The sequence below is a fragment of the Stenella coeruleoalba genome, assembly GCF_951394435.1.
Source record: "Stenella coeruleoalba genome assembly, chromosome: 14".
NCBI lineage: Eukaryota > Metazoa > Chordata > Mammalia > Artiodactyla > Delphinidae > Stenella > Stenella coeruleoalba.
In genome coordinates, this window is record NC_137160.1 from 82646756 (window position 1) to 82672504 (window position 25749).

Consider the following 25749-nt stretch of genomic DNA (forward strand, 5'->3'; position numbering starts at 1 on the left):
TTTAGGGTGGGGCGACTTCCTATTTCGATTCTAAAGCAAACTTGGCCTCCGCTGGCCGCCGTAAAAGGGGTTGGGCTTGGTGTTCTCCCGCCAATTTAAATTTGTGGCATAGACCCTAAAGAGACTGGGAACGTCTGTTGGAGCTCGGAAGGTGGGGGGGGACGATACACTTGAGTGCTCCTCTTTAGTTTCTTCAATTACAGGTGAGGAGGGTGAGCCGCGCTGCTGTAGGGAGCTGGGGGTGGATTCAGGTCGAAGGAGCAGAGGCCTCAGCTCAGTTCGATGTGTTTTCCCCTCAAGACGCTGGCGGGAGAGAGGTTGGAGTCGGCTCTTGCTGGCCCCGGTGTCCAGCTGAGAGCATTTACGCGTGGAGGCCTAACTGAAACTGTTTCATTTCGTTTAATTCGTTAATCTGTTCACCCGGCACCCAGAGGAATCTCAAATCGTTAATCACATCATGTCACTGGTCTGCTTAGTATCTTTCCCTCCCTAGCACTGAGGATGAAACTCAGTCTTGTAATCAAGGATTCATTGGCTCCACCTGCTCGTTTAACGCCTGCACTTTTCCATTCTTGCTGTGTCCGGGCAGCAGCCCCAAACTCATTCTACCCTCTGAGCCTTTGGTACTCGGCCTGCATCTTTGTCCCCACGAGCTTTACATAGTCGGCTTCTTGATATTCGGGTCTCAGCTCAGATGTCATCTCTTTCACTTACCAAACAGGTCTTTCTTATGCGCCCCTCCCCCCCATTCATTTGAGCACTATTTGTAATTCTGCGTTTACTTAGTTTTTAGTAGGGAGGCAGTATAACAGTTAATAACTGGCCTGAATTTGAGTCTTGTCTAGCTACATCATTAACTCGCTTGAGGTGACCTTGGCCGTTTACTTAGTCCCTGACTCATGTTTCTCAGCTGTAAAATGGGTTGTTGTGCAGATTAAATGAGTGATGCATTCAAACTATCTTGCCTACTCAATACCGTCTTTATTTTATTTTTCTCTATCCTTCGTACGGGAATATAAATTTCATAATGACAAAGACCTTTTCTGTCTTCTTCACAGCTGTATTCCCAGCTCCTAGAACAGTGCCTGACACGTAGTAGGCATTCAATAAACGTTTGTCAAATGAGTGAGTGTGACAGACCTGGGAGGCTGATGATATTTCTCTATTTTTACAGATATGGGACTCTGAGCCCCATAAAAGTATTCACTCCAACCTGTCTTAATCTTCTCCCAACTCCCACCCAAACACAGCCACTAAAATCGTGTATTCTAACATACTTTGTTTTTGTGCCCTTGCTTACACTTCTAGTAAGAACTCTTTTCCTATAGTTAAAAAGCTCCTGTGGGGGAAAAAAAAAAAGTTAAAAAAAAAAAGCTCCTGTGACCTTAAGTTTCTAACCAAAATGTTACCTGCTTCCACGAATAACAGTAGTGAATTAGATAACACTTAAATTGAGTGCTTGCCATGAATGAAGCATTGTTTTGTGAATGTTTGAAACTCATAGTGACCTTTCCAGCTACGTACAAGCAGCTTAGTAAATGTGAAAGAACACCAAGTCAAAAATCATTTCTTCCCTGTACTGTACCTTCCAAAGATTTAAAAACATATTTCTGCGAGCACTTACCAAAGCAACTGTAATTATTTGGTTATTGTTCCCCACTAGTCTTGATCCAAGGATTGTTTTTCATTTTCGTATTCTATGCCTACCCATATCCAATGAAATGAGTTATATAAGTCCTTGCTGATGAGATAGTTAAGTGACTCGAAAGGTTACAAATATACTCTTTGGTCCAGTCAGAAGCCTAGTGCAATTTTTTCTTCCTCTCCTTAACATTTTCATTTATTGAATAACAATACTGGAAACATGAATGGTCATTTTTTTTTTTAAGTTCATCTGGAACCTTACCATTCTAAGATATCCCAGACAGTCTGACTTCAGAGCCTTCACTATTTATTGCTATATTGGTTAAAGGTTTTTTCCAAATGAAAACTTGTTATAATTTCAGCTAGGCACACAAAACACTAGAAGCTCTAGGACAGATTGGTAAGATTGGAATTGTTTCCTTGTGTCCCTAAACAAATATGTTCTTCTCTAGAGATAACCATAGCACTAGTTCCATGTATCTTATTGATCCAAAGTGTCTAGTGACCACAGAAATAACACAAAGACAGAGAAGTCTTTACTTATTGATGTGTGTGTGCATATGTATATTTGAGGGGGGGATAAAGCATTTTCATTTCCCAAGGAACTGGAGTCTATGCAACAATAAAATTTGGCCTAATTTTACATGTTGTCACAGGGAAGGCAGTGGTTCCTGTCTCAGGAAAACAATTTCAGAAATATGTGGAATGATATTGAGCTGCTAACAAATGATGATACAGGAAGTGGGTACCTAAGTGTTGGTTCAAGAAAAGAACATGGAAGTGCTTTATATCAAGTAGATTTACTAGCGAAGATCTCCTCCGAAAAGGTAATGGTTATGACGCGGACTGTTTTCATTCACAAAATTTTTACTGAGTGTTTAGTAAGACTAGTAGCCACGTGGTAAATGTTTTATAAATGAGTATAGTCCTTTCTCAGGGAATCAAAGTTCAGTATCAGATCACTGGAAATTTCCATCTGAATTCCCCCTGCATCACCTTATGGTCAGTATTCCAAACCTGAATTTTTCATAGCTCCTCTTGACGTTTTAGACATACAGATGTATATAAAATGATACAAAGAATATCCACCACCAGCTTAGGAAGTAAAACATTACCAATAGAATCGAAGCAAGCCCTGGAGGCCGTTCCTGATCCCGGGCTCTTCTCATACTCCACCCCTGAGTTAAGCACTCTACTGAGGTTGAGATTATCCTTTCCATGAATTTCTTTCTATATTTTAACTTTCTTCTTTTAATAACTATTCCACCATTCTCACACCAGGCTTGAAACCGTATTCTCTGCCTTTTACAGAAAATATTGCTCTTAGTTTTTGTTTTTTTGCTGGTACGCGGGCCTCTCACTGTTGTGGCCTCTCCCGTCGCGGAGCACAGGCTCCGGACGTGCAGGCTCAGCAGCCTTGGCTCACGCGCCCAGCCACTCTGCGGCTTGTGGGATCTTCCCGGACCGGGGCACGAACCCGTGTCCCCTGCATCGGAAGGCAGACTCTCAACCACTGCGCCACCAGGGAAGCCCTGCTCTTAGTTTTTTATCTTTGATTTGCTTTCTTAGTAATTTGCTTTTGTTAAAATTTTGATGGTCGTGATAAACAAAAGTTTCTTTTAGAGAAAGTGCAAATGATCTTCTGTCACAGTATTATAGCCCAGGATTCCTCTACTTCCCATAGTAAGTTAACGTAATGTTTAGTTCTCTAATTAAGAAAAAAAAGTGTAAAAGAAAGGAGAAGAGACCAGACAAGATTTGTATTTTTTAGGGCTAGAAAGGCAGGGCCTCCTCTGGGGAACCTTATTCACAAATGGCCTCAAGTGTAGGCTTTTGACTTTTCTTCAAATGAGCATTCAGAGACACTGGCCAATAGGGATTTTTAAAATAATCATTCTTTATTCAGCTTGTATCCTGTTGTCAGCCTTTACTGCTTTGTGGCATTTAAAAGTCACAGGATTTATAATTTTTATGAGTAATACAGATAAATTATGTTCTTTGGCATTAAATTGTTTATTTGTTAAGGCAAAAGGGTAAAGAATACCATAAGTTCTGTAATGAGAAAGTGGTATTTCTTTATTTTTTTAATATTACCAGCAGCCTTAAAAGATGGAAGTGGCCCAGGCCACTTGATCTCTGAGGGCTACTGTTGAAAAGTAATAGTGTGTATTGAGCTTTGAATTCAGTTAACAACTAAAATTCCATTTGTTATTAGCTTGGGGCATTACTTGTAGCAAATGCTATGTTCACAACCCATGCTAGGCCCTTGGTAAGGTAACATTATCTCTTCTCTTTAGGATCTTTCCTTAAAGTTAGGCAGACAGGACACAAGCAATAAAAGATATCTATCTAGATGTGCAAGTCAGTATATGAGAACTACCAAATGAATGGTACAGACAGTAAATGCAGTAGGAATTCAGAGGATGGAGAGCTCACTGTGGGTTGGGACAATTTAAGGAGCATTTCATAAACTAGCACCTGACTTGGGCCTTAAGAAAAAACAGGGAAAATGAAAGCACAGCTTACCAAAATATGTGGAATGCAGCAAAAGTGCTTAGAGGGAAATTGAATGCATATATTAGAAAAATCTAAAATCAATAATCTAAGTTTCAAGTTAGGAAACCTGAAAAAGAAGATGGACTTTCCCTGGTGGTCCAGTGGTTAAGACTCCATGCTTCCAATTCAGGGGGCACGGGTTCGATCCCTGGTCAAGGAACTAGATCCAACATGCCGCAACTAAGACCCACTGCAGCCAAATAAATAAAATCTTTTTTAAAAGAAAGAAAGAAATAACAAGAGAGCAAAAATTAATGAAATTGAAAATAAGAAATCAATGGAGAAAATCAATGAAACCAAAAGCTGGTTCTTTGAAAACATGAATAAAATCTATAAGCCACCAGCCAGGATAACTAAGAAAAAAGAGGGAAGACATAAATTACTAATATCAGGAATAAAAGAGGGGGCATCACCACAGATTCTGTGGACATTAAAAGGATAATCAAGGAATATTATGAACATCTCTATGCCCACAAATTTGATAGCCTAATGAACTGGACCAAGTCCTTGAAAAACACAATCTAAAACTCACACAAGGAGTAAACAACCTGTTTGATCAAACAATACTGTTTGATTCCAACTCTATAACATTCTGGAAAATGAAAAGACAGTGAAAAAAAGATCAGCGGTTGCCAGGGTTTGGGGGTTGGAGGGAAGGTTGACTAGGCAGAGCCCAGAGGATTTTCGGGTAGGGAAAATATTCTGTATGAGACCATAATGCTAGATGTGTGTACCACAGAATGTACAACACCAAGAGTGAACTGTAATGTAAACCGTGGACTTTGGGTGATTATAATGTGTCAATGTAGGTTCATCAATTGCGAGGAACATTGACAATGTGGGAGGCTATGCATGTGTGGAACACAGGGCTATGTGGGACATCTCTATAGTTCCCCTTCAATTTTGCTATGAACTGTAAAACTGCTCTTAAAAATTAAAGTCTTGGGAATTGCCTGGTGGTCCAGTGGTGAGGACTCTGCACTCTCACTGCCAAGGGCCCGGGTTCAATCCTCGGTTGGGAAATTAAAATCCCACAAGCCTCCCGGCATGGCCAAAAAAAGTCTTAAAAAGAAGAGGGGGAAGAGCAGTCCAGGCAAAGAATACAGCCTGGATAGACCCCTAGGACGTGTAGCACAGTTTCTTCTTTGCGACACTTTGGTGTAACTTTTCACTAGTTGAAGAAGCAAGTTAAGAGTATAAGTGGGATCAGGGGCTTCCCTGGTGGCGCAGTGGTTAAGAATCCGCCTGCCAATGCAGGAGATACGGGTTCGAGCCTGGATCTGGGAAGATCCCACGTGCTGCAGAGCAACTAAGCTCATGTGCCACAACTACTGAGCCTGCGCTCTAGAGCCCGCAAGCCACAACTGCTGAGCCTGCATGCCACAACTATGGAAGCCCGCACACCTAGAGCCCGTGCTCTGCAACAAGAGAAGTCACCTCAATGAGAAGCCCGCGCACCACAACAAAGAGTAGCCCCTGCTTGCCGCAACTAGAGAAAGCCTGCATGCAGCAACGAAGACCCAATGTAGCCATAAACAAATAAATAAATAAATAAAACTTATTTTAAAAAAAAAGTATAAGAGGGATCAGAATGTAGTTTTCAAAAGTTACACCTGCAGAAGGTGACCATTGAAACAGGTATAAAATGAGTTGATTGGCTTAGTTTGTCAGAGAAGATTAAGAGTAATTAACTTTTATCCCAGCATATGCTACAGGCAAGGTTCCCTTCTAAGCCCTTTACATGAATTAATTCATTGAATCTCCATACAGCCAGCCTTGTAGGCATTATTATTATTATTATTACTCCAGCTTTACCAGAGAGTCAGTTGAGGCATTTGCTTGAGATTACTCAGCTAGTAAGTGACAGCCTTCTCAACTACTGAGCTATCTGACGGCTTCAAGATTATGTGTGGAGGGCTTCCCTGGTGGCACAGTGGTTAAGCACCCACCTGCCAATGCAGGGGACACGGGTTCAAACCCTGGTCCAGGAAGATCCCACATGTCATGGAGCAAGTAAGCCTGTGCACCACAACTGCTGAACCTGTGCTCTGGAGCCCGTGAGCTGCAGCTAGTGAGCCCGTGTGCCACAACTACTGAAGCCCATGTACCTAGAGCCTGTGCTTCACAAGAGAAGCCACTGCAATGAGAAGCCCTTGCACCGCAACAAAGAGCAGCCGCCACTCACCACAACTAGAGAAAGCCCGTACACAGCAACAAAGACACAGTGCAACTAAAAATTAATTAATTAATTTAAAAAAAGATTATATGTGGGAAGCTCTAATCAATAGAAGCTACAAACAGGAGACTCATATTTGGCTTGCATTGTGTTTTTTAAAATGTTGACTTAGTTGCCAATATTTAAAAATTAGAATATTTCACATAAAGATCCAGATATTCTTGGTAAATTGGAAGCAGTGGCCATGCCAGGATCGCATTTCCACAGGGCATTCATCTGGCTGACTCTGCTCTCTTTAGTTTATGTGGGGCCTCGTGCCCTCCAGTTCACAGTCCTGCTCCCTGTTGTTTCCCAGACCCTGAGACTTTATGCCAGTATTGGTTCATTCATTTACGTTAATGCCTGCTGGCTTCTCCAGGCATAAGCTCGGCCCTTAGGAAACAAAGACTTGTACTTTCGAATCCTTTGCCCTGTTCTAGCAACCCTGGACTATTTCCCTGTTCTAGGCTCTGAATGGATTCAAGATATATCATACAAAGAAAAGCTTGACTAATTAGATATATATATATCATACAAAGAAAAGCTTGACTATTAGATATATGGGCTAAAGAAAGAAGGCCTATTAGGTGAAGTTTTTTTTTTTTTTTTTTTTTGCGGTACGCGGGCCTCTCACCGCCGTGGCCTCTCCCGTTGCCGAGCACAGGCTCCGGACGCTCAGGCTCAGCGGCCATGGCTCACGGGCCCAGCCGCTCCGCGGCATGTGGGATCCTCCCGGACCAGGGCATGAACCCGTGTCCCCTGCATTGGCAGGCGGACTCTCAACCACTGCACCACCAGGGAAGCCCTAGGTGAAGTTTTAAACTTGGGTGATTGTGACTGTGGTGATACTATTGATAGGTATTGTTAAACATGTATAAAAATGTTTTATTTTAGTCCTGCTTTTCCTCCTACAGGCCTCGTTAAATCCAAAACTACAAGCATGCAGCTTAAGTGATGGGTTTATTATTGTAGCGGACCAATCAGTGATACTGTTGGACAGTATTTGTAGATTGCTTCAATTGCATCTTATATTTGGTAAGTCTAATGTAATTCAGTAAAATAAACTGGAAGTCATCTATATCTTGCTACCAATTTCTACAGTATTGCCTTTTCTTTACTCCATTATTTATAAGACTCAAAATTACACTAATTTCAAGAAATTAATCTTGAGTGCCTTGTGCTGAGTACCAGACGGAACAGGTACTGAGATGATCCCTTCTCTCAATAAATCTAAAGAAAAACATACATGGAAAGCAGCAATTTATTTGCGTGGTTTTTGTGTTAGAATACTGTAGAAAACAGTTGAGCCCAATTATGTTTAAGTTCCTGAATCTTGTACATAATTTCAATACCATCAACAGATAATTTGAATACTTTTAGCACTATAAAAAGTTTTTTAAAAGTACTTATGAATTAATTCTTTATTGAGTTAAAGGGCTTTAAGTGTGTATATGCAAGTATGGGCTTCAGAGTAAATTAAGGGACAGACAAGTCAGTGATTATGCTGGAAAATAGGTGATAGTATTATGAATTTTTTTCTGAAATTTTGAGGGAAAGATGGTTATTGAAGTGTTTGCGTAAGAACAGCTGAAAATTAATTAATTAATTATTTTTAAAAAGAACGTAGATGAAAAGGAATTAGAAGGTATGCACATAAGAACAAAATCTTGATCACAGTTTGCAGGAGAGAAACCCATATTTTGTGGAATATTAACGCATCTACCCTGATGGGTCCCCAAGATTCACACTTTCACCAATTAAAAGTGAGGCTGTGTTTTACATATAATACTTTTTTTAAAATAAATTTGTTTGTTTATTTATTTTTGGCTGCGTTGGGTCTTTGTTGCTGTGCATGGGCTTTCTGTTGTTGCAGCGAGCGGGGGCTACTCTTCGTTGCGGTGCGCAGGCTTCTCATTGCAGTGGCTTCTCTTGTTGCGGAGCATGGGCTCTAGGCACGTGGGCTTCGGTAGTTGCAGCACGTGGGCTTCAGTAGTTGTGGCTCATGCGCTGTAGAGCACAGGCTCAGTAGTTGTGGCACATGGGCTTAGTTACTCCACGGCATGTGGGATCTTCCCAGAGCAGGGATCAAACCTGTTGTCCCCTGCATTGGCAGGCGGATTCTTAACTACTGTGCCACCAGGGAAATCCCTACATATAATACTTTTGTATAAAGATATTGCTGCTGAATAATTTTAGTTATAAGCAATTTATATGTTACTGCTTTTATCTCTTAGTCTTTCCCTCCCGATCTCCATGTCATTCCCCCTGGCCTTCTTGCTGTGTGCAAGCAATAACTTCCTTACCTCCTTCAAATCTTTGTTCAAATCTCACCTTATCAAAGGGGGTTCTCCTGAGCACTCCACCTGATACTGCATGGCTCTTCTGAGTTCTCTTTCGCTGCTCTACTTTTTCTTTTTTCCAGAGAATGTATCACCTTTGTGTATGTCATACAATTTGATTACTATGCTGACGGTTTATCATCTATTTCTGCCTTAGAATTTGAGCTCTATGAAGGTGGGACTCTTGTTATTATTCTCAGATATATGCCAAAGACCTAGAACAGTGCTTAGCGTATACTAAGTGCTCAGCAAATATTTGTTGACAAAGAGTCAGTAACATTCATTTTTACATTAGTCACTACTTTCATGAAATATTTAGAAGAAGCTTAAAAGAGTTGACTTTTAATAACAAAACTTGCAATATTTTGTGTTGAAAATAAACATTTTCAGAGGAAGCTTTTAACTTTGACTTGAAATTTTCAGATACTGAAGTGGATGTGGTTGGCCTATGTCAAGAAGGAAAGTTTCTTCTGGTTGGGGAGAGAAGTGGCAACTTACATCTTATTCATGTAACATCAAAGCAAACATTACTCACCAATGTAAGACCCTGTTATGTTTTTCATCTTCATTATCTAAATTCTAAATTATCTTTTAGAAAGCTAAAGCTCTAGCAAAGCATTACTTGATTTGTGGCCTAAATTAAAATAATAATGTTTCTTTACATTGAATTTAAGAATCATACCTTAGAAACTGTCTGAAAAAAAAGTGCACAACCTAAAAGTTGAGAATTATGTTTTATTGGGCAGACTTTCTGAGAACTTTAAGCCCAGGAGGCAGCCTCTCAGATGCTCTGAGGGACAGCTCTGAAGAGGTGAGGGAGGAGCCAGGATACATAGGAGTTTTGCAAGGGAGACCAGGTAGTCAGAACATCAAAAGATTACTGTTAAAGAAAAGCAGGTATATCGGGTTAATAAATTTAGCGTTTTCTATGTATGGAAGATGCAAGAGTCTGGGCTCATTGAAATTATTCCTTTGATATACACCTTTGCTGTCTTAGGGCCAGTATCCTGTGCTTTTCCATCCTGAGTCCCCTCAGGATGCACAGTTGGGAGTTGCTGCAATGCCTGATGGCTTGACAGTGGGCAGCCTGTTTATCTCCATCCTGAGTTCCCTCTTGGCTTGATGGTCGCAGCATCCTTTGTTTGCTAATATGGCAGATAACATTTTTCATCCACAAAACATATGAAATAAATGCAAAATTGAAAAAGTATGGTTTGAAGATAGTATACTTGTCCAAAACAGTTTTGTATTGAAAATAAACATTTTTGCAGGAAGCTTGTAAATAGTTTTCCATTTGAAAACTAAAATGTTTGGAATATAGGCAGAATTATTGCTAATGATAATTGATATCCCTAGAGTTTAAAGAATATAATCCTTGACTGTAATTTTCTGGGTTTAATCTTATCATTTGAAATTAATTTGCAATTAGGCTTTTGTTCAGAAAGCTAATGATGAAAATCAGTGTACTTACCGGAATCTTGTTATTGAGAAAGATAGTTCAAATGAAGGTAAGTGCTTTTAATTTCTTTTTTTAATGTCTTCTTATTAATACCCAGTCAAAAAATCAGATTTATAGTTAATATATTATGTAAATTAATTGGTGTTACCTACACAATGTTAAACTTTCTAGGGATGCAATTAATATTATTTTAAAAAACAAGTTTTCGATTTTAGCTCTTTTCAGAGGCTTAAATGTACTCTTCTTAAGTATAATATCCTAAACTTTTTACAGTTTTGAGAGTTCTATAGATTATCAGGGAGACCTAATATTCTTTTAATATGTTCTTATGGGTTTCAGCGTATTTATCATATTTCTTTTTAACAAATGTTAACTGTTCCTTAATTTATTTTGATATATCTGAGTTTCTTTTTTTCTGGCAAATGAAATTTGGTTTATAGAAGTTTCAAAGAAGTTAACATTGTTTTTGCAAATAACTTACCAATTCTTTGTAAATAAGCTTTGTATTGTTACTGTGTTATTTTATTATTAGACTTTAAATGAGCAAATGGACATACTTTTAAGCTAGATCCGGACCCTGGTTTAAATTTTATATCATGTGCCTTTTAAAGAAGCTGGCTTGATTTTATTTTAATAGGTACCTATTATATGCTGCTTCTTACAAACAATGGATTTTTTTGTATTACAAACCTTCAGCTTGTAAAAATTCAACAAGGTAAGTAATGTATTATTTTCTTATTACTGATTTGCAGCAATATTTCTTATTAGTTTTCCAGGTAAATTTTAAAATAGACTCTTTAAGAATATTTTAGTTTAACTACATTCTATGATATTGGGTATACTTTTAAGTATTCATAATATACTTATTCTCCACAGTTAGGGCTACAACAGAATCTGAAGACATATTTATTTATAGTCTTCAAGGACTTTACAACTTAGTTGGGGAGACAGGAGTTACGCTAGCATAGTAATAAATACTTTTTGATGGAATGAATGAACCTGGAAACTGAAATGATTTTGTAAGTGTTAACAATACAAGGCAATAATCTAGAGTGTGTGCTAAGTGAGTGGTGTGGACCATACATCCCTCTGAGCTGGCAGAGATTGAGGAATTGATTCCAGGCACGTATTCAACAAATTTTTTTTTTTTTTTTGCGGTACGTGGGCCTCTCGCTGTTGTGGCCTCTCCTGTCGCGGAGCACAGGCTCCAGATGCGCAGGCTCAGCGGCCATGGCTCACAGGCCCAGCTGCTCCGCGGCAAGTGGGATCTTCCCGGACCGGGGCACGAACCCGTGTCCCCTGCATCGGCAGGCGGACTCTCAACCACTGTGCCACCAGGGAAGCCCCAACAAATACTTTTTAAAGATCTACTCTGTGCTAAGAATGTGCCGAGTTCTGGGGATACAACGAGATTTAAAGATACATGGTTCTCTGTAGTTTAATGAAGGAGCCAGACAAGTGAAACAACTCTTACAAAAGGGAGTGCAAAGTGATGAAGACTTCACAGGTAGGACTTCAGAGCTTGAATAGGAGAGTTGGAGCAGGGAGAAGACCATCTTAGTAGGAAGAACCTTTTAAGGGAAGGTGTGGACAGACACTGTAGGGACCGTAAGGCAGCCTGGCTGGTGCCCTGAGTACAACATGTCATCACAGTTTATTTCATTGGTCAAGGGCAAAACTGAAAAGTCACCAGCACCTTATGAATTTCTGACCAGTGTTCCTCTTACTAGATTATATGTAATTTAACTTTGACACAAAAGGGAAGATTCATACGTATTTTATAGGTTATAGTGTAAATTTAGCCTACTTTCTCTTTTTCATGCAGCGATTGAAAAGGTAGACTTCCATACGGCAAAAAAGGTAAGAAGACAAAACCACATTGTCTTCTTGAAACTTAGATTTAATGTCAGTTTAGGAAAGTGTTTCTGCATAATTGTCTAATGGTTGATATTTTGGGAATTAGCATGATAAAGCATTTTAATAACATTCCTATTTTAAAAAATACATTTATAGCTATTGATTTAAACTGATTTTTTATCAGTCTTTCCAAGGAATTTGGACTATGGAGCATATATATAACATTCTTATTTTTTAAATCTTGCAGTTACAAGGACAAATCAAGTCCAGTTTTATTTCTACTGAAAATTGTCATACCCTTGGTTGTCTCAATCTTGTGGCTGGTGATTTAGCAAGCGAAATCCCTGTGATAATTGGGGTAATTCTCTTTTTTTAATAAAATTTTGGGCTTTTTTTCTGAAATGTTTCTTCATTAAAACATAGTTTTGGTAAAGTTACGTATTAATTTGTACTGTATAACAGAAACAGGGAAATTATAAAATGAAGGTCATAAAATTAACTCAACAAGTATAACTAAGTCTCTGTGTTGGAAAAAATATTGCATCTTTATTTTCACTAATCTCTACCTGACATTTAGCATGTCTTTCAATTATGAGTGTAGGCAAAAACAACAGCAGCAAACAAAACATCTAATACTATATTCAAGGAGTAGGCAGAAATTCTATATTGAATTATATTATTACAGCACTTACAACATTTTTACTTGCCAAATTTATATAATATGTTAAGAAGCAGTCACTTTTCCCCGTTTTGTGTATCTAGTTCAGTATTTCATCAGGGTTTCAAATAATTTGAAATGAATACTTATGAATTATTTTCAAATATTAGTAGTTATTTTCATGAAAATACTTCATCAAAGGTTATCTTTATCTTGTAATGCTGGAGGAGGTCTTGAAGCTTACCTGATGTCTCTAGAGTGAGTTGCCTGAATATGCCTCCTCCTTATTAAATGTTCATGTGATAACAGTGTACAGCAGGAGTTTGCTGTTTTTTCCATTCTGTTCTGTTGAAAACAAACTAAGAGAGGAACTAGATGATAAGAGCTAGCTGGGCTTGAATATATAAATATATTTTGAAATTCGTCACATGTACAACTTAGATGTTTCTACTTGGAGGAGAATTCAGATCTAGACCCAAGTTTGTAATTGACATACTATTTTCACTTCTGTAGGGAACTGGTAATTGTGCATTCTCAAAATGGGAACCAGATTCTTCTAGGAAAGGGATGACCGTTAAGAGTGTTATTGATGCAGAGATTATTGAAGGTAAAATCAGTTAATGAAACTACTTTTGGTACTTGTGAGTTGTCGTTTTCATGCCAGTACACTAAGTCTGGCATATGAGCCGTTTTACCAAACCTTGGAAACAAGCCAGCTTAGTCTGATGATTGTCCGTGTATTTGGCTTCTTAACATGCTGCAATTGTTACTCTTCATTTTGGGAGGTTTTACGTTTTAGTGATCCTACAAAAAAGTAGAGAAACAGGAATAAGTGGGAATGGGAACTTCTTTTTTAAGGGTAGTTCTGCCTTTCCGTAAATATGTTAGTTTACTATTTTAAATATGGCTATATGTAACCCAGAAACATAGTCCTTACACACCTTGTTTTCTCTTTTGTAGGTGCAAAGAAGTTCCAGCTGATAGATAATCTACTTTTTGTTCTTGATACCAATGTATGTTTCTGATACTTCCCCTTAAGTATTTTCACTTGGTGTTATGTTTAACGACAGAAATTTTGTTGAACTTAACAAAGACAAGGACTTTAGCCAGGGTAGATTACTACCTTGTGTAATGTGCTTTATTTCAGTTACGTATCAAAAGATAGATTCCAAAATGTAAATTTTTAGTCGTTAAGAGGACGTATCAATGAAATGTCTCTTTTGCAGAACGTGCTGAGCTTATGGGATATTTACACCCTAACTCCCATATGGAACTGGCCCTCCCTTCACATAGAAGACTTTCTTCTCACCACAGAAGCAGATTCACCTTCATCAGTCACGTGGTACATTATGACACTCATATTGATTTCCCTTCTGTTAGAACCAGGTTTCTTGCCTGATTCTGTTCAGATCATTTCTTATGTGTTACATTCTAGATAACGCTGTGAACAGACTGACAGGGTAAAGACCATTTCATTGTTAGCCAAATTCATTGAGAACAAATAGGCAACACAAAAACCTCCATGTGAATGTGTTAGAAAGAGTGTGAGTCTGGGCCATAAACATTCAGAAGTCAAGTTCAGTATCTTCTGTGTGAATTAATTTTAACTTTTATACAAGGATATCACTTTGACTTAGCTTATGTCTAGCAGTTGGCTTCTTTGATTCACTTAAACCTTCTTTTCTCTTTCAGGCAAGGGATTACAAATCTCAAGTTAGTAGCTCTGACAACTACTACTAATAAGAAGGTATTGGAAAATTTATATCACATTCGTCCATATTATGTGTTAGAAATAGCATTAACATAGGAGTACTAGTTGTTAAGTAGTACTCACAGCATATTAGCTCTTAGTTCACACAGGTACTTGACAGATCAGAAATAACCCTGCAGAGCTCTTTTTTCTCATTAAAAAAAAAAAAGGTGTAAATCTCAGCTCCACATTTTAATTGGAGCATTTCAGGAATTAAAATGTCTATAAGAAAATGTTTATTATAGTGATACTTAATGTAGTTCTGGCACTGAGGAATTACATTTGCCTTAAAAACAAATTGTAGAATGGACTCCAGGTACGTGGATTTTCATTTAACAGATTTAAAAGGTAGGATAGAACATAATTTTCTATGTAACATTTAAATAATACAGTAACAGATTTACTTATTTTTTGCACTTAACTTCGTATCAAGTGTTTTAATCTATGCCCTGGATTGTGAAGTGCTGTCTTGTGCTCATAGGTTTATATTGACCTAAGACATTAATTGCTGTCCTACTTTTCTTAGATGAGAAACCTCATGGTCTATTCATTACCTATGATGGAAATACTATATTCTTTGGAAGTATCTGGTGTTTCTTCTCTGGTCCAAACAGGAATTAGCTCAGTAAGTTGATGTGTATTTTGAACTAATATATTTTTTTATAATTGAAAAAAAAAAAAGAATAAGCTAAGCATGAGTGGAGCCTAGTGGAATACCTGGATAGATCTCAGGTAAACCATATTTATTGTTATCAGAGGTCCTCGAATATATTTACAGGAGGTCAGTCTTCATTTAAAAAGAAGGAAATTAATCAAATAAAACATCAGTCAACTGCACATTCAATTTTCTTGTCTCCACAGGAAATACAGATGATTGTTAATTTGGGGGAGGTTATTCCTTGCTTTTTTGGGTTTTTTTTGGCAGCTTTGGGTCTTCGTTGCTGCGCACAGGCTTTCACTAGTTGCTGCGAGCGGGGGCTACTCTTCGTTGCAGTGCATGGGATTCTCGTTGCGGTGGCTTCTCTTGTCGCAGAGCACGGGCTCTAGACACATGGGCTTCGGTAGTTGCAGCACTCAGGCTCAGTAGTTGCAGCACACAGGCCCTAGAGCGCACAGGCTTCAGTAGTTGCAGTGTGGGCTCTAGGGCACACAGGCTTCAGTAGTTGTGGCTCGTGGGCTCTAGAGCACAGGCTCAATAGTTGTGGCGCATGGGCTAAGTTGCTTCGCGGCATGTAGGATCTTTCCAGACTCGGTATCGAACCCCTGTCCCCTGCATTGGCAGGCGGATTTTTTTTTTTTTAATTTATTTTCGGCTGCATTGGGTCTTCGTTGCTGCGCACGGGCTTTCTCCATTTGTGGTGAGCGGGGGCTACTCCTTGCTGCGATGCATGGACTTCTCCTTGCGGTGGCTTCTCTTGTTTAGAGCTCGGGCTCTAGGCGCGTGGGCTTCAGTACTTGTGGTGCACGGGCTCTAGAGCACAGGCTCAGTAGTTGTGGCACACAGGCTTAGTTGCTCCGCAGCATGTGGGATCTTCCCGGACCAGGGCTTAAACCTGTGTCCCCTGCATTCGTAGGTGGATTCTCAACCACTGCACCACCAGGGAAGCCCCTGTTTTATCTCTTTTTATATACACACATTGTATTTTTCCAAACCATTTGGAAATTACTTGCAGACATCATGACCTCTCACTCCTAATTTCAGCAGGTATCTCCTAAGAATGAGGCCCACAAAATTTAACATTAATGCAATACTATTATGAAATATGCCATCCAAATTCAAATTTTACCAATTGTGCCTATTACTTGAGAAATTTTTTTTGTTCCTGACCCCAGGATTCAATCAAACATCACGAATTGAATTTTGTTGTCGTGGTCACATGGTAGTCTACTTTAATCTCTAAAACTTTCCTAGTCTGTTTTTGTCTTTTCGGACATTGACATTTTTTGAGTCCTAGCCGGTTGTGTGGTAGAATGTCCCTCTATTTGGATCTGTGTCTCGTCATGATTAGATTCGTGCTAAGATTTTTGGCAAGCATCCTGCATAAGTGATACTGTGTCCTAACTGCATCACATTAAAGGACTTATGTCCACTTGTCCTGTTATTGGTGCTGTTAAATTTGATCACTTGGTTAAAGCAGTTTTGCCATATTTCTCCATTGTAAAGGTACATTTTCCCCTGTATAATTAGTAAGTAATTTCCGTGGTGTTATTTTGAGACTATGGGAATATCCTTTTCCTCACCAGTTTTTCCCAGTAATTTTAGAATCCATTGATGGATAATTTCTGCCTAAACTAGTTGTTACTCCAGTAACTATAAGGTGAATTAATTCTGTATTTCAATTTTAAACATGTTTTTTGCTATTGTAGGATACCATATACCTTCTGGAAGGAATTTGCAAAAATGATCCAAAGTAAGTCCTGTTTTGTTTATCAGATAAGTTGTTAAATAATAGCAAAGTTAAAATTTACTTACTGATGTTAAATGACAAATGTCAATATTAAAACTTTTCTCAGACTATCTGAAGACTCAGTTTCTGTTTTAGTACTCAGATGTCTTACAGAAGCTTTGCCAGAAAACAGGTAACTACTTGTGTTTTGTTTTGTTTTTTTTATAATTTATTTATCTATTTTTGGCTGCACTGGGTTTTCGTTGCTGTGCGGGCTTTTTCTAGTTGCGGAGAGAGGGGGCTACTCTTCATTGAGGTGCGCGGGCTTCTCACTGCGGTGGCTTCTCTTGTGGAGCACGGGCTGTAGAGCGCAGACTCAGTAGTTGTGGCGCACGGGCTTAGTTGCTCCGTGGCATGTGGGATCTTCCTGGACCAGGGCTCGAACCTGTGTCCCCTGCATTGGCAGGCAGATTCTTGACCACTGCGCCACCAGGGAAGCCCTCTTGTGTTCTTCTAAGCCTTACTCCTTGATGAAAAGCTTGAATTCCCTGATTAATAAAAATTTTACTGAAATTTCTTTCAATTTATCAGATTGAGTCGGTTACTTCACAAACACAGATTTGCTGAAGCCGAGAGCTTTGCCATTCAGTTTGGACTAGATGTTGAGGTAATTATTCATGTATTCATTCATTCATTGAAAGCATTTCTTCATGTGCTAGAGGCTGTGGAAACAAATATGTAAGACATAATGGGAATTTAGTGTGATCAGGCCTATAATTAAGATACGACCAAAGTAAAGTAGGGATTCAAAGGAGATATTGACCCTTAAAGTAGGGTGGGAAGACTTCATGGAGGAGATGATTTTATGTCAGATCTTGAAAATGTTCCAGATAGTCGTGGGAGAGGAAGGGAATTCTAAGTGTTAAGACACATGAAGAAAGTGAGGGAGGCTTATGGTGCTTCCAGGAACTCCTAGTAATTAGATAGGACTAGGTTGTAGGTTATATGTACATAGAAGGGAAAGGAGATGGTGGGAAATGAGAGGGTCAGAGCCTGGAGGGCTTTGTATGTACTGCAAAGAATTTAGATCTTATTCTGCAGGTGATGGGGAGCTACTGAGATTTTTAAGCTGGAGAATGTCTTGATTAGGTTGTCATTTTGTAAACACGGGAAATTGTTTGGAAAAGGGTAAATCTAGAGATACAAAGACCAGTTGAAAAACTGACCCAATGCAGTGAGGTGGAGACACACAGGAGGGAAGGTCTGATGAGAGAGGTGTATAGGAGGTAGAAGCACTGGGGCTCAGCGATCAAACATAGTGGGGGGTACAAATGTCAGGAGCAGACTAGCAGGACTCTGGCTCAGCGTACTGCAAGTAAGTCCCTTACATATAAACGAGTTCCATTCCAAGAGCACATTCATAAATCCAGTTTGTTCAGAAGTCCAACAAAGTTAGCCTAAGTAGCCAACTAACACAGTCAGCTACATAGTACTCTACTGTAATAGGTTTATAATACTTTTCACACAAATAATACATAAAAAACAAACACGCACAAGAAATAAAACATTTTTAATCTTACAGTACCGTACCTTGAAAAATACAGCAGTACAGTACAAGAGCTGGTGCTTCTTAACAGTACCATGTGCATCACTGCTGCTTTTACGCTTGCTTCTGGACATCCTGGGCTTGAAATAAAGGTACTGTACTACTGTACTCTATACAGTACTGTACAGTAAAGTACACAAAAGCACAACCACTTGTAGAGGATGCACGCATGTGACAATGTACACCAGACACGTGAACTAACTTACGTGATTGGACATGTGAACGCACGTTCACGTGTTGGAAAGTTCGCAACTTGAAGATTCGTATGTAGGGGACTTACTGTAGTTGGAATGTGATGGCATTACTTAAAATGAGGAATATGTGTGGAAGAACAGGTTAGGGGTAAAATATGAAGGATTCTGCTTTATAAAAATTGCATGTAAGGGATCTTATAAAATGAGGCTGTCTGATAGGAAGTTGGAGAGTGATCTGAGCTGAATCTAGACATAGGTAACACCGGAGGAATGGCTCAGACCACTCAAGGAGAATGTGTGGAGTAAGAAGAGATCTGAGGATGAGCTACAGGGGCACCAGCACACGGGGGATAGAGAAAGAAGGGCTATAAACATATTTGGGAAGAAAACCACAGAAATGTATGATTAAAGAAGCCAAGGGAGACTTCCCTGGCAGTCCAGTGGTTAGGACTCCTTGCTTTCAATAATAATATATATAATATATATTATATATATATTAAATATATATAAAATTATATATATAAAACTATATATATAATATAAAATTATTTATTATAGATATTAATATAAACTATGTTATTAAAATTTTTTAAAATTTAGGTGATAAGTACATGAGTATTTGTTATATTATTACCTTTTTGAATATCTGAAAGTTTCATAATAACTAATTTTTAAAAAGAGCAAATGAAGCAATAAAATCAAAACCAGTGAAAGATGTTTTCAGGGAGTGGAGACACAGAACTAGAGAAACTGCTCTTTCGTATCACTTTTAGCTTTCGGAGCCAGAGAGCCCATGTTAAAGTTGGTATTTTGTTTATAAAAAAGGAACCTGAAATTTTGACTTTGTCTAACTCAAGCTGTTTCCAGCTGCTAAAGAACCTTTGATAGACTGGGAATTCCCTGGTGGCACAGTGGTTAAGAATCTGTGTGCCTCAGGGAGATCAGCTCGGTGCTTTGTGACCACTTGGAGGGGTGGGATAAGGGAGGGTGGGAGGGAGACGCAAGAGGGAGGGGATATGGGGATATATGTATATGTATGGCTGATTCACTTTGTTATAAAGCAGAAACTAACACACCATCGTGGAGCAATTATACTCCAATAAAGATGTTTAAAAAATAAATAAATAAAAATAAAATAAAATGGTATGCCTCACTAACCTGAGTTAAACTATATCAATTTAGCAAATCGCTTAGCAAAGAAGTAGTGAGAACCTTGAATAAATTAATTAAATAAAATTTAGAAAAAAGAACCTTTGATAAACTTAGAAAAGTAGACGTGAAACATAATTGTGTGGTATTCTAAAAACCAGCTCCATTCACTTTGTTTAATATATCAGTATTAATTTCCTGTTTTTTAAAAAAAAATTATTTATTTATTTTTATTTTTGGCTGCATTGGGTCTTCGTTGCTGCGCACGGGCTTTCTCTAGTTGCGGTGAGCGGGGGCTACTCTTTGATGCGGTGCGTGGGCTTCTCATTGCGGTGGCTTCTCTTGTTGCGGAGCACGGGCTCTAGGCGCACGGGCTTCAGTAGTTGTGGCACGCGGGCTCAGTAGTTGTGGCTCATGGGCTGTAGAGCGCAGGCTCAGTAGTTGTGGCGCATGGACTTTGTTGCTCTGCGGCATGTGGAATCTTCCCCGGCCAGGGATCAAATCCATGTCCCCTGCATTGGCAAGCGGATTCTTAACCACTGCGCCACCAGGGAAGCCCTCCATTCACTTCTGAACAGCAAAATTTCAGACACATTACTTACCCTCTCTTGAGCTTCAGTTTTCTTGATTGTAAAATAGGGATCTTAGTATTTACCCCATAGGGTTTTGAGGAGGTGCAAATGCTTACTTAGGTTTTTATGAGAGTTAACAGATAATTCACATAAAGCTCTTAGTACACTACTGGTCACATTTAGTGAGGACTCAGTAGAAATGGTTTCCATAACACTTTGTAATCTGGGTTACCTTTCTGTTACCTAAGTGTTACCTTCTTTAATGCTTATTCTTGAACCACATGAATATTCACATTTTTTATTTAGCATACAGTGTAAGATTTCATCCACAGGCATTATTTTGCTTCAAGTTTCTTGATGTTGCATGTTTATATTACAGCTTGTTTACAAAGTAAAATCAAATGATATATTGGAGAAACTAGCTTTGAGTTCTCTGAACACCAGTGAGCAGACTGAATGGCAAAAACTTGTAGATGAAGCTAAGGAAAATCTGCATAAAATCCAGGTATGTTTTCCCTATTGTATACTAGAATATCCAGATCGATGGATTGATCAGTATTACGTTGCCTTACCATGTCTGGCATTTATGAAACAGGACGATGAATTTGTGGTGAATTACTGCTTGGAGGCTCAATGGATAACCTATGAAACAACCCAGGAAATGCTAAATTATGCCAAAACCAGGGTAAGTCTTTCTGACCTTTGTGTATGTTAGTTTGTCTTATGCAAAAGAAGTATTTTGCAAAAAACTGAATGATTTTTCCCATAGGCCTTTTTTAAAGTGCTTTTTTTTTTTGCTCTTCCAAATGATGCCATTTTTGCTATAGGTTGTTCCCCTCACTCACCTGTAAATGAATACCATTGCTAGTTATATTCCTTAAAATCAAGGTGTAACAGATGGGCAAAATGTGAGCTGTTTTCATAAAATGCATTATTTTTAAGATATGTAACTTCTTTATTGTTCATTGTTCATCTCAGAGTTGAGTGCAATTTAATTTTTAAAGATGATTTTTTCCTTTAATTCACAGGAAATCCATCTTCTTTCATGAAAAACCTAGTATAGCTGATATTCTAACCGTGTTTCTTATTCATCTTAGCTTTTGAAGAAAGAAGATAAAGCTGTTCCTATCTATTCTGATGGCTTAAAAGAGGTAATTACATTGGATTTATAGGTCAATTTGGGAGTGAATATACTGTTACAATATACTTTTGAATTCAAGATAGGTCTGTATTTTTTCAAGAGCAAGTTATTTTAATACATTTTTTCCTTATTGCAAAATGGGAATAATAGTAGGACTTATGGGTTATTTTGAGGTCAAATGAAATATTTCCTATAAATCATTTTGCGTAGTGCCTGCTATTTCAAATAATTGTAAACTTATGATAGCTATGATGGTGCCAAAAATATATGTGTGTGCACATGTACATACAGATCTTCCTCAGCTTATGATGGGGTTACATCCTGACCAACCCATTGTTAAGTTGAAAATACCGCAAGTCAAAAATTCACTCAAGGTGGGGTGGTGGTGGTGGGATGAATTGGGAGACTGGGATTGACATGTATACACTAATATGTATAAACTAGATAACTAATAAGAATCTGCTGTATAAAAAATAAATTTAAAAAATAAAATAAAAAAAATAAGCTACAAGGATATATTGTACAACACAGGGAATATAGCCAATATCTTATATAGCCATTATTGGAGTATAACCTCTAAAAATTGCTGAATCACTATATTGTACATCAACTATACATCAATAAAAAATGTTTTAAAAAGAAAAATGCACTTAATACACCTAACCTACTGAACATGATAGCTTGGCCTCACCTACTTTAAATGTGCTCAGAGCACTTATATTAGCCTAGAGTTGGGCAAAGTCATCTGACTCAAAGCCTGTTTTATAATAAACTGTCAAATAGCTCATGTAATGTATTGAATACTGTACTGAAAGTGAAAAAACAAAATGGTTGTAAGTATATCGGTTGTTTGTGATTATGTAGCTGACTGGGAGCTGCGGCTCCTTGCTGCCGCCAGCATCACGAGGGAGAATCATCCTATATATTATTGCTAACCCAGGAAAAGATCAAAATTCTAAGTATGGTTTCTACTGAATGTGTTTTGCCTTTCCACCATCATAAAGTCGAAAAATCTTAAGTTGAACCGTTGCATGTCAGGGACCATCTATATGTTTTTTAACTCTTATCAAAAGTAAATGTTTAGTATAATCCAGCTAGGTTTTACCATAAGGGCATATTTATAAATCAGTGGGAAAACTAATTGATTTCGAAAGGCACCTACAATTAATGTACAAATACCTTCCTCTTCTTTGCAGGTTTATTGCATTGAGTGTGATTGGAAATATTTCCGTTATTTCAAGTTTTTTTGTTTTGTGCTAAGTAAAGGCAGTCGTATTTATGGGAATTGACTTGTCATATGGGATAAAATGAGAATATGTACAAGACTTCTGAAACAGAAAGCCTAATTTTTGGTGTTTTTTATTTTAATGTTATTGCACACAACATTCAGACTGTCAAGTTATTTCTTTTTAGGTACTAAGGGCTCATGCAAAGTTGACTACTTTTTATGGAGCATTTGGACCAGAAAAATTCAGGTATGTGCATTCCCCATTTTGAATTCTGGATTATGAATTAGATTTAAGTTTGGAATGTTATAAAAGATATAGCATTGCTTTGAGTGAATTTGTGTTTCTGGGGGGTTCAGTGATGGACAATGTTATCTTTCCTGCTAAGCTTTAGGCACTTCCTACATCATCCATTGGAACTGATACATTTGGAAGGCAGATTTAAATAAACATACGTTTTGCCCTAACAATCCACTTCTGGAAATTAATCCTATTAGATATACTAACATGTGCACCAAGAATATTGTTATTGACAAATATGAGATCTAGTTACCTTAAAGCTAAGACAAATTTATTTATCATGATAAACTAACAATGAAGGAAGCTTTATTTTTTCTCCTTATAGCTATTCAGTTATCCTGATACTATCATTAAACATTCTATCTTTTCACTGCTCATTGAAATGTTACCTTAATCACATGTTAAAATTCTCACGTGTATTTAAGTTTCTGCAATATAATTGTATTCGCTTGATCTCATCTCTCTATTCATTCACCAGTATCAAATAGTTTTAATTAATGTAGCTTTAAAGTGTCCTATTAACTGGTAGACTAGTTCTACTATACTTTTCTTATTTTTCAGAATTTGGGCAGCTACTCTTTTCTGTATGACACTTGGAGTCAGAATCAGCTTATCCAGTTTTTAAAAAATCTTATTTATATTGGATTTTTTATTATTTATTTTTATTGGGAATGTGCTGAACCTAAAATCAGTTTGGGGAGAATCAGTATCTTTACAATATCAAGTCTTCATATCACTATTTAAGGGCAGTATGTGTCTTCCTACTCATTCTATCCTTTTTTTTATATTCCTGAGTGGTATCTACTCAGTTGTCTTCATATAGATTTTTTACATTTTTTTGTTAATTTTGTCTTTCTTGCTACTTTTATAAATGGGACTTTTCTCCATTGTATTTTCAAAAGGATATAGAAGCTATTGATTTTTTAAAATTACTTTTAAACCAGCTACCTTATTGAATTCCTTTTTCACTTGTAGTAATATTTCAATTGGTCTTGTTTTTTCCAAGTATATAATTATATATGCAAATAATTATAATTTTGCTTCATTTTTTTCCTCATTTTTTTTTCCTTGCCTAATTTCATTGACTGGTACTTGTAGAACGTTTTTGTTTTTTTTTTTTTTTTGATGTAGACCTTTTTTTTTTAAGTCTTTATTGAATTTGTTACAATATTGCTTCTGTTTTATGTTTTGGTTTTTTGCCCATGAGGCATGTGGGATCTTAGCTCCCAGATCAGGGATCGAACCCACACCCCATGCATTGGAAGGTGAAGTCTTAACCACTGGACCGCCAGGGAAGTCCCATGTAGAACATTATTAAATAATGGTGGTAAATAGACATCTTTTTCTTGTTCCTGATATTAGTGAAAATGCTTATTTTATCATTTAAGCATGATACAGGCTTATAGGGTTTTGTCTTTTTATCATTTTAAGGAAGTATTCATCATCTATTTCTGAGCTTTAACTAGGACTGGGTAGTCACTATAGCTTTGTTGGTTATAGCAAAAGACTGGAAGTAACCCTAATGTTCAACTGTGGGTGTCTAGTTAAATTATAGTAAATCCATGCCATGGAATAATATGTAGTCCTTAAAAAGAATAATATCTATATGTGCTCATTGGTACAAGCTGCCAAGATAATATAAAATGAATTTTTTTAAGTACAAATAGTATACATAAAAAATTCTCATTCATTTTAAAGTTAAAAATGGTTGCTTGTATATGTAATGATTATCTCAGGAAGGACCTACAAGGAGAGCTATAACTTCTGGGGAAGATACAGGAGTTCTATAGGTCTGGAATAAGAAGGAAACTTACTTTTCACTGTATAATCTTTTGATTCTTTTTTTAACTCTGAGGGAAAAAAAACCTAATTAAAATGCATAATGATATCTACTTGTAACATATAACCTTAATATATATTTTTTGAGTACTAACTTCTTTCCTCTCTTTGCCTTTGCAGGGGTAGTTCTTGGATTGAATTTCTGAATAATGAAGATGACCTTAAGGATATTTTTTTACAGCTAAGAGAAGGAAACCTTGTTTGTGCACAGTACCTTTGGCTGAGACATCGGGTAATTTGTTTTGCATTTTTTTCTTAATGGCTTTATAGCTCCTGTGAGAGGTGATTGAATCAGTGTTGGAAACTAATAGGGTGGCAGGAGTGACTGGGCAATGGTGTGTTTTCAGACGGTTTGATAAAATATGACCTGTCCCAGAGAAAACTATCCTCTGATGATATTAACTTAGAGGAAATATTATACATAAAATACAAACTTATGTTATCTCATCATTCAGAGTCTAGTTAGCTCCTAAACTTAGGTCAAGAGGTAACATTTTATTAAGTGGTTTATTGATGGGCTTTCTTAGGTAGGAATGGTGGAGAGGGTGGTCCTGTTGCAGCTCAGATTGTGGAAAAGGATTGCCATTATAATTGCTGCTCCGGATCTCCTTAATGTTGATATAGAATGTTAGGTCGAAAGCTCAGTATCTGGGTATGATGCTATTAAAGACACATGCTTGTTAGGGTTTGTACTGTCACCTCCAGTTAAGTTTTCCTTAGAATGCCATCTCTGCCTGTTCTTCTGCCTCTAATTTATTAGCTAGTACTCACTGCCATGAGGTTTCACGGAATTTGTGGCTACCAACTTGAATCATTTGCACAGAGTAAATCACCTTTAAGGGTCGTTACATCAGTAA

General features: G+C 37.7%; 1 protein-coding gene across 1 annotated transcript in view; it reads left to right on the forward strand.

Annotated features, from left to right (window-relative positions):
* Window positions 1-117: 117 nt before the first annotated feature.
* Window positions 118-25749, forward strand: part of KNTC1 (kinetochore associated 1) — a gene marked incomplete at its 3' end in the record, with an annotated part of 66734 nt that continues 41102 nt past the window's right edge. Inside the window, 21 exon segments of the mRNA XM_079942622.1 lie at window positions 118-203; window positions 2301-2471; window positions 7330-7450; window positions 9178-9293; window positions 10184-10262; window positions 10851-10928; window positions 12039-12073; window positions 12318-12428; window positions 13242-13335; window positions 13689-13741; window positions 13955-14070; window positions 14421-14475; window positions 15005-15103; window positions 16846-16889; window positions 16993-17058; window positions 17457-17532; window positions 20766-20891; window positions 20982-21071; window positions 21484-21537; window positions 22941-23002; window positions 25013-25124. Of these exon segments, the coding sequence (XP_079798748.1) occupies window positions 2343-2471; window positions 7330-7450; window positions 9178-9293; window positions 10184-10262; window positions 10851-10928; window positions 12039-12073; window positions 12318-12428; window positions 13242-13335; window positions 13689-13741; window positions 13955-14070; window positions 14421-14475; window positions 15005-15103; window positions 16846-16889; window positions 16993-17058; window positions 17457-17532; window positions 20766-20891; window positions 20982-21071; window positions 21484-21537; window positions 22941-23002; window positions 25013-25124 (1716 nt within the window). The 5' untranslated portion in view covers window positions 118-203; window positions 2301-2342.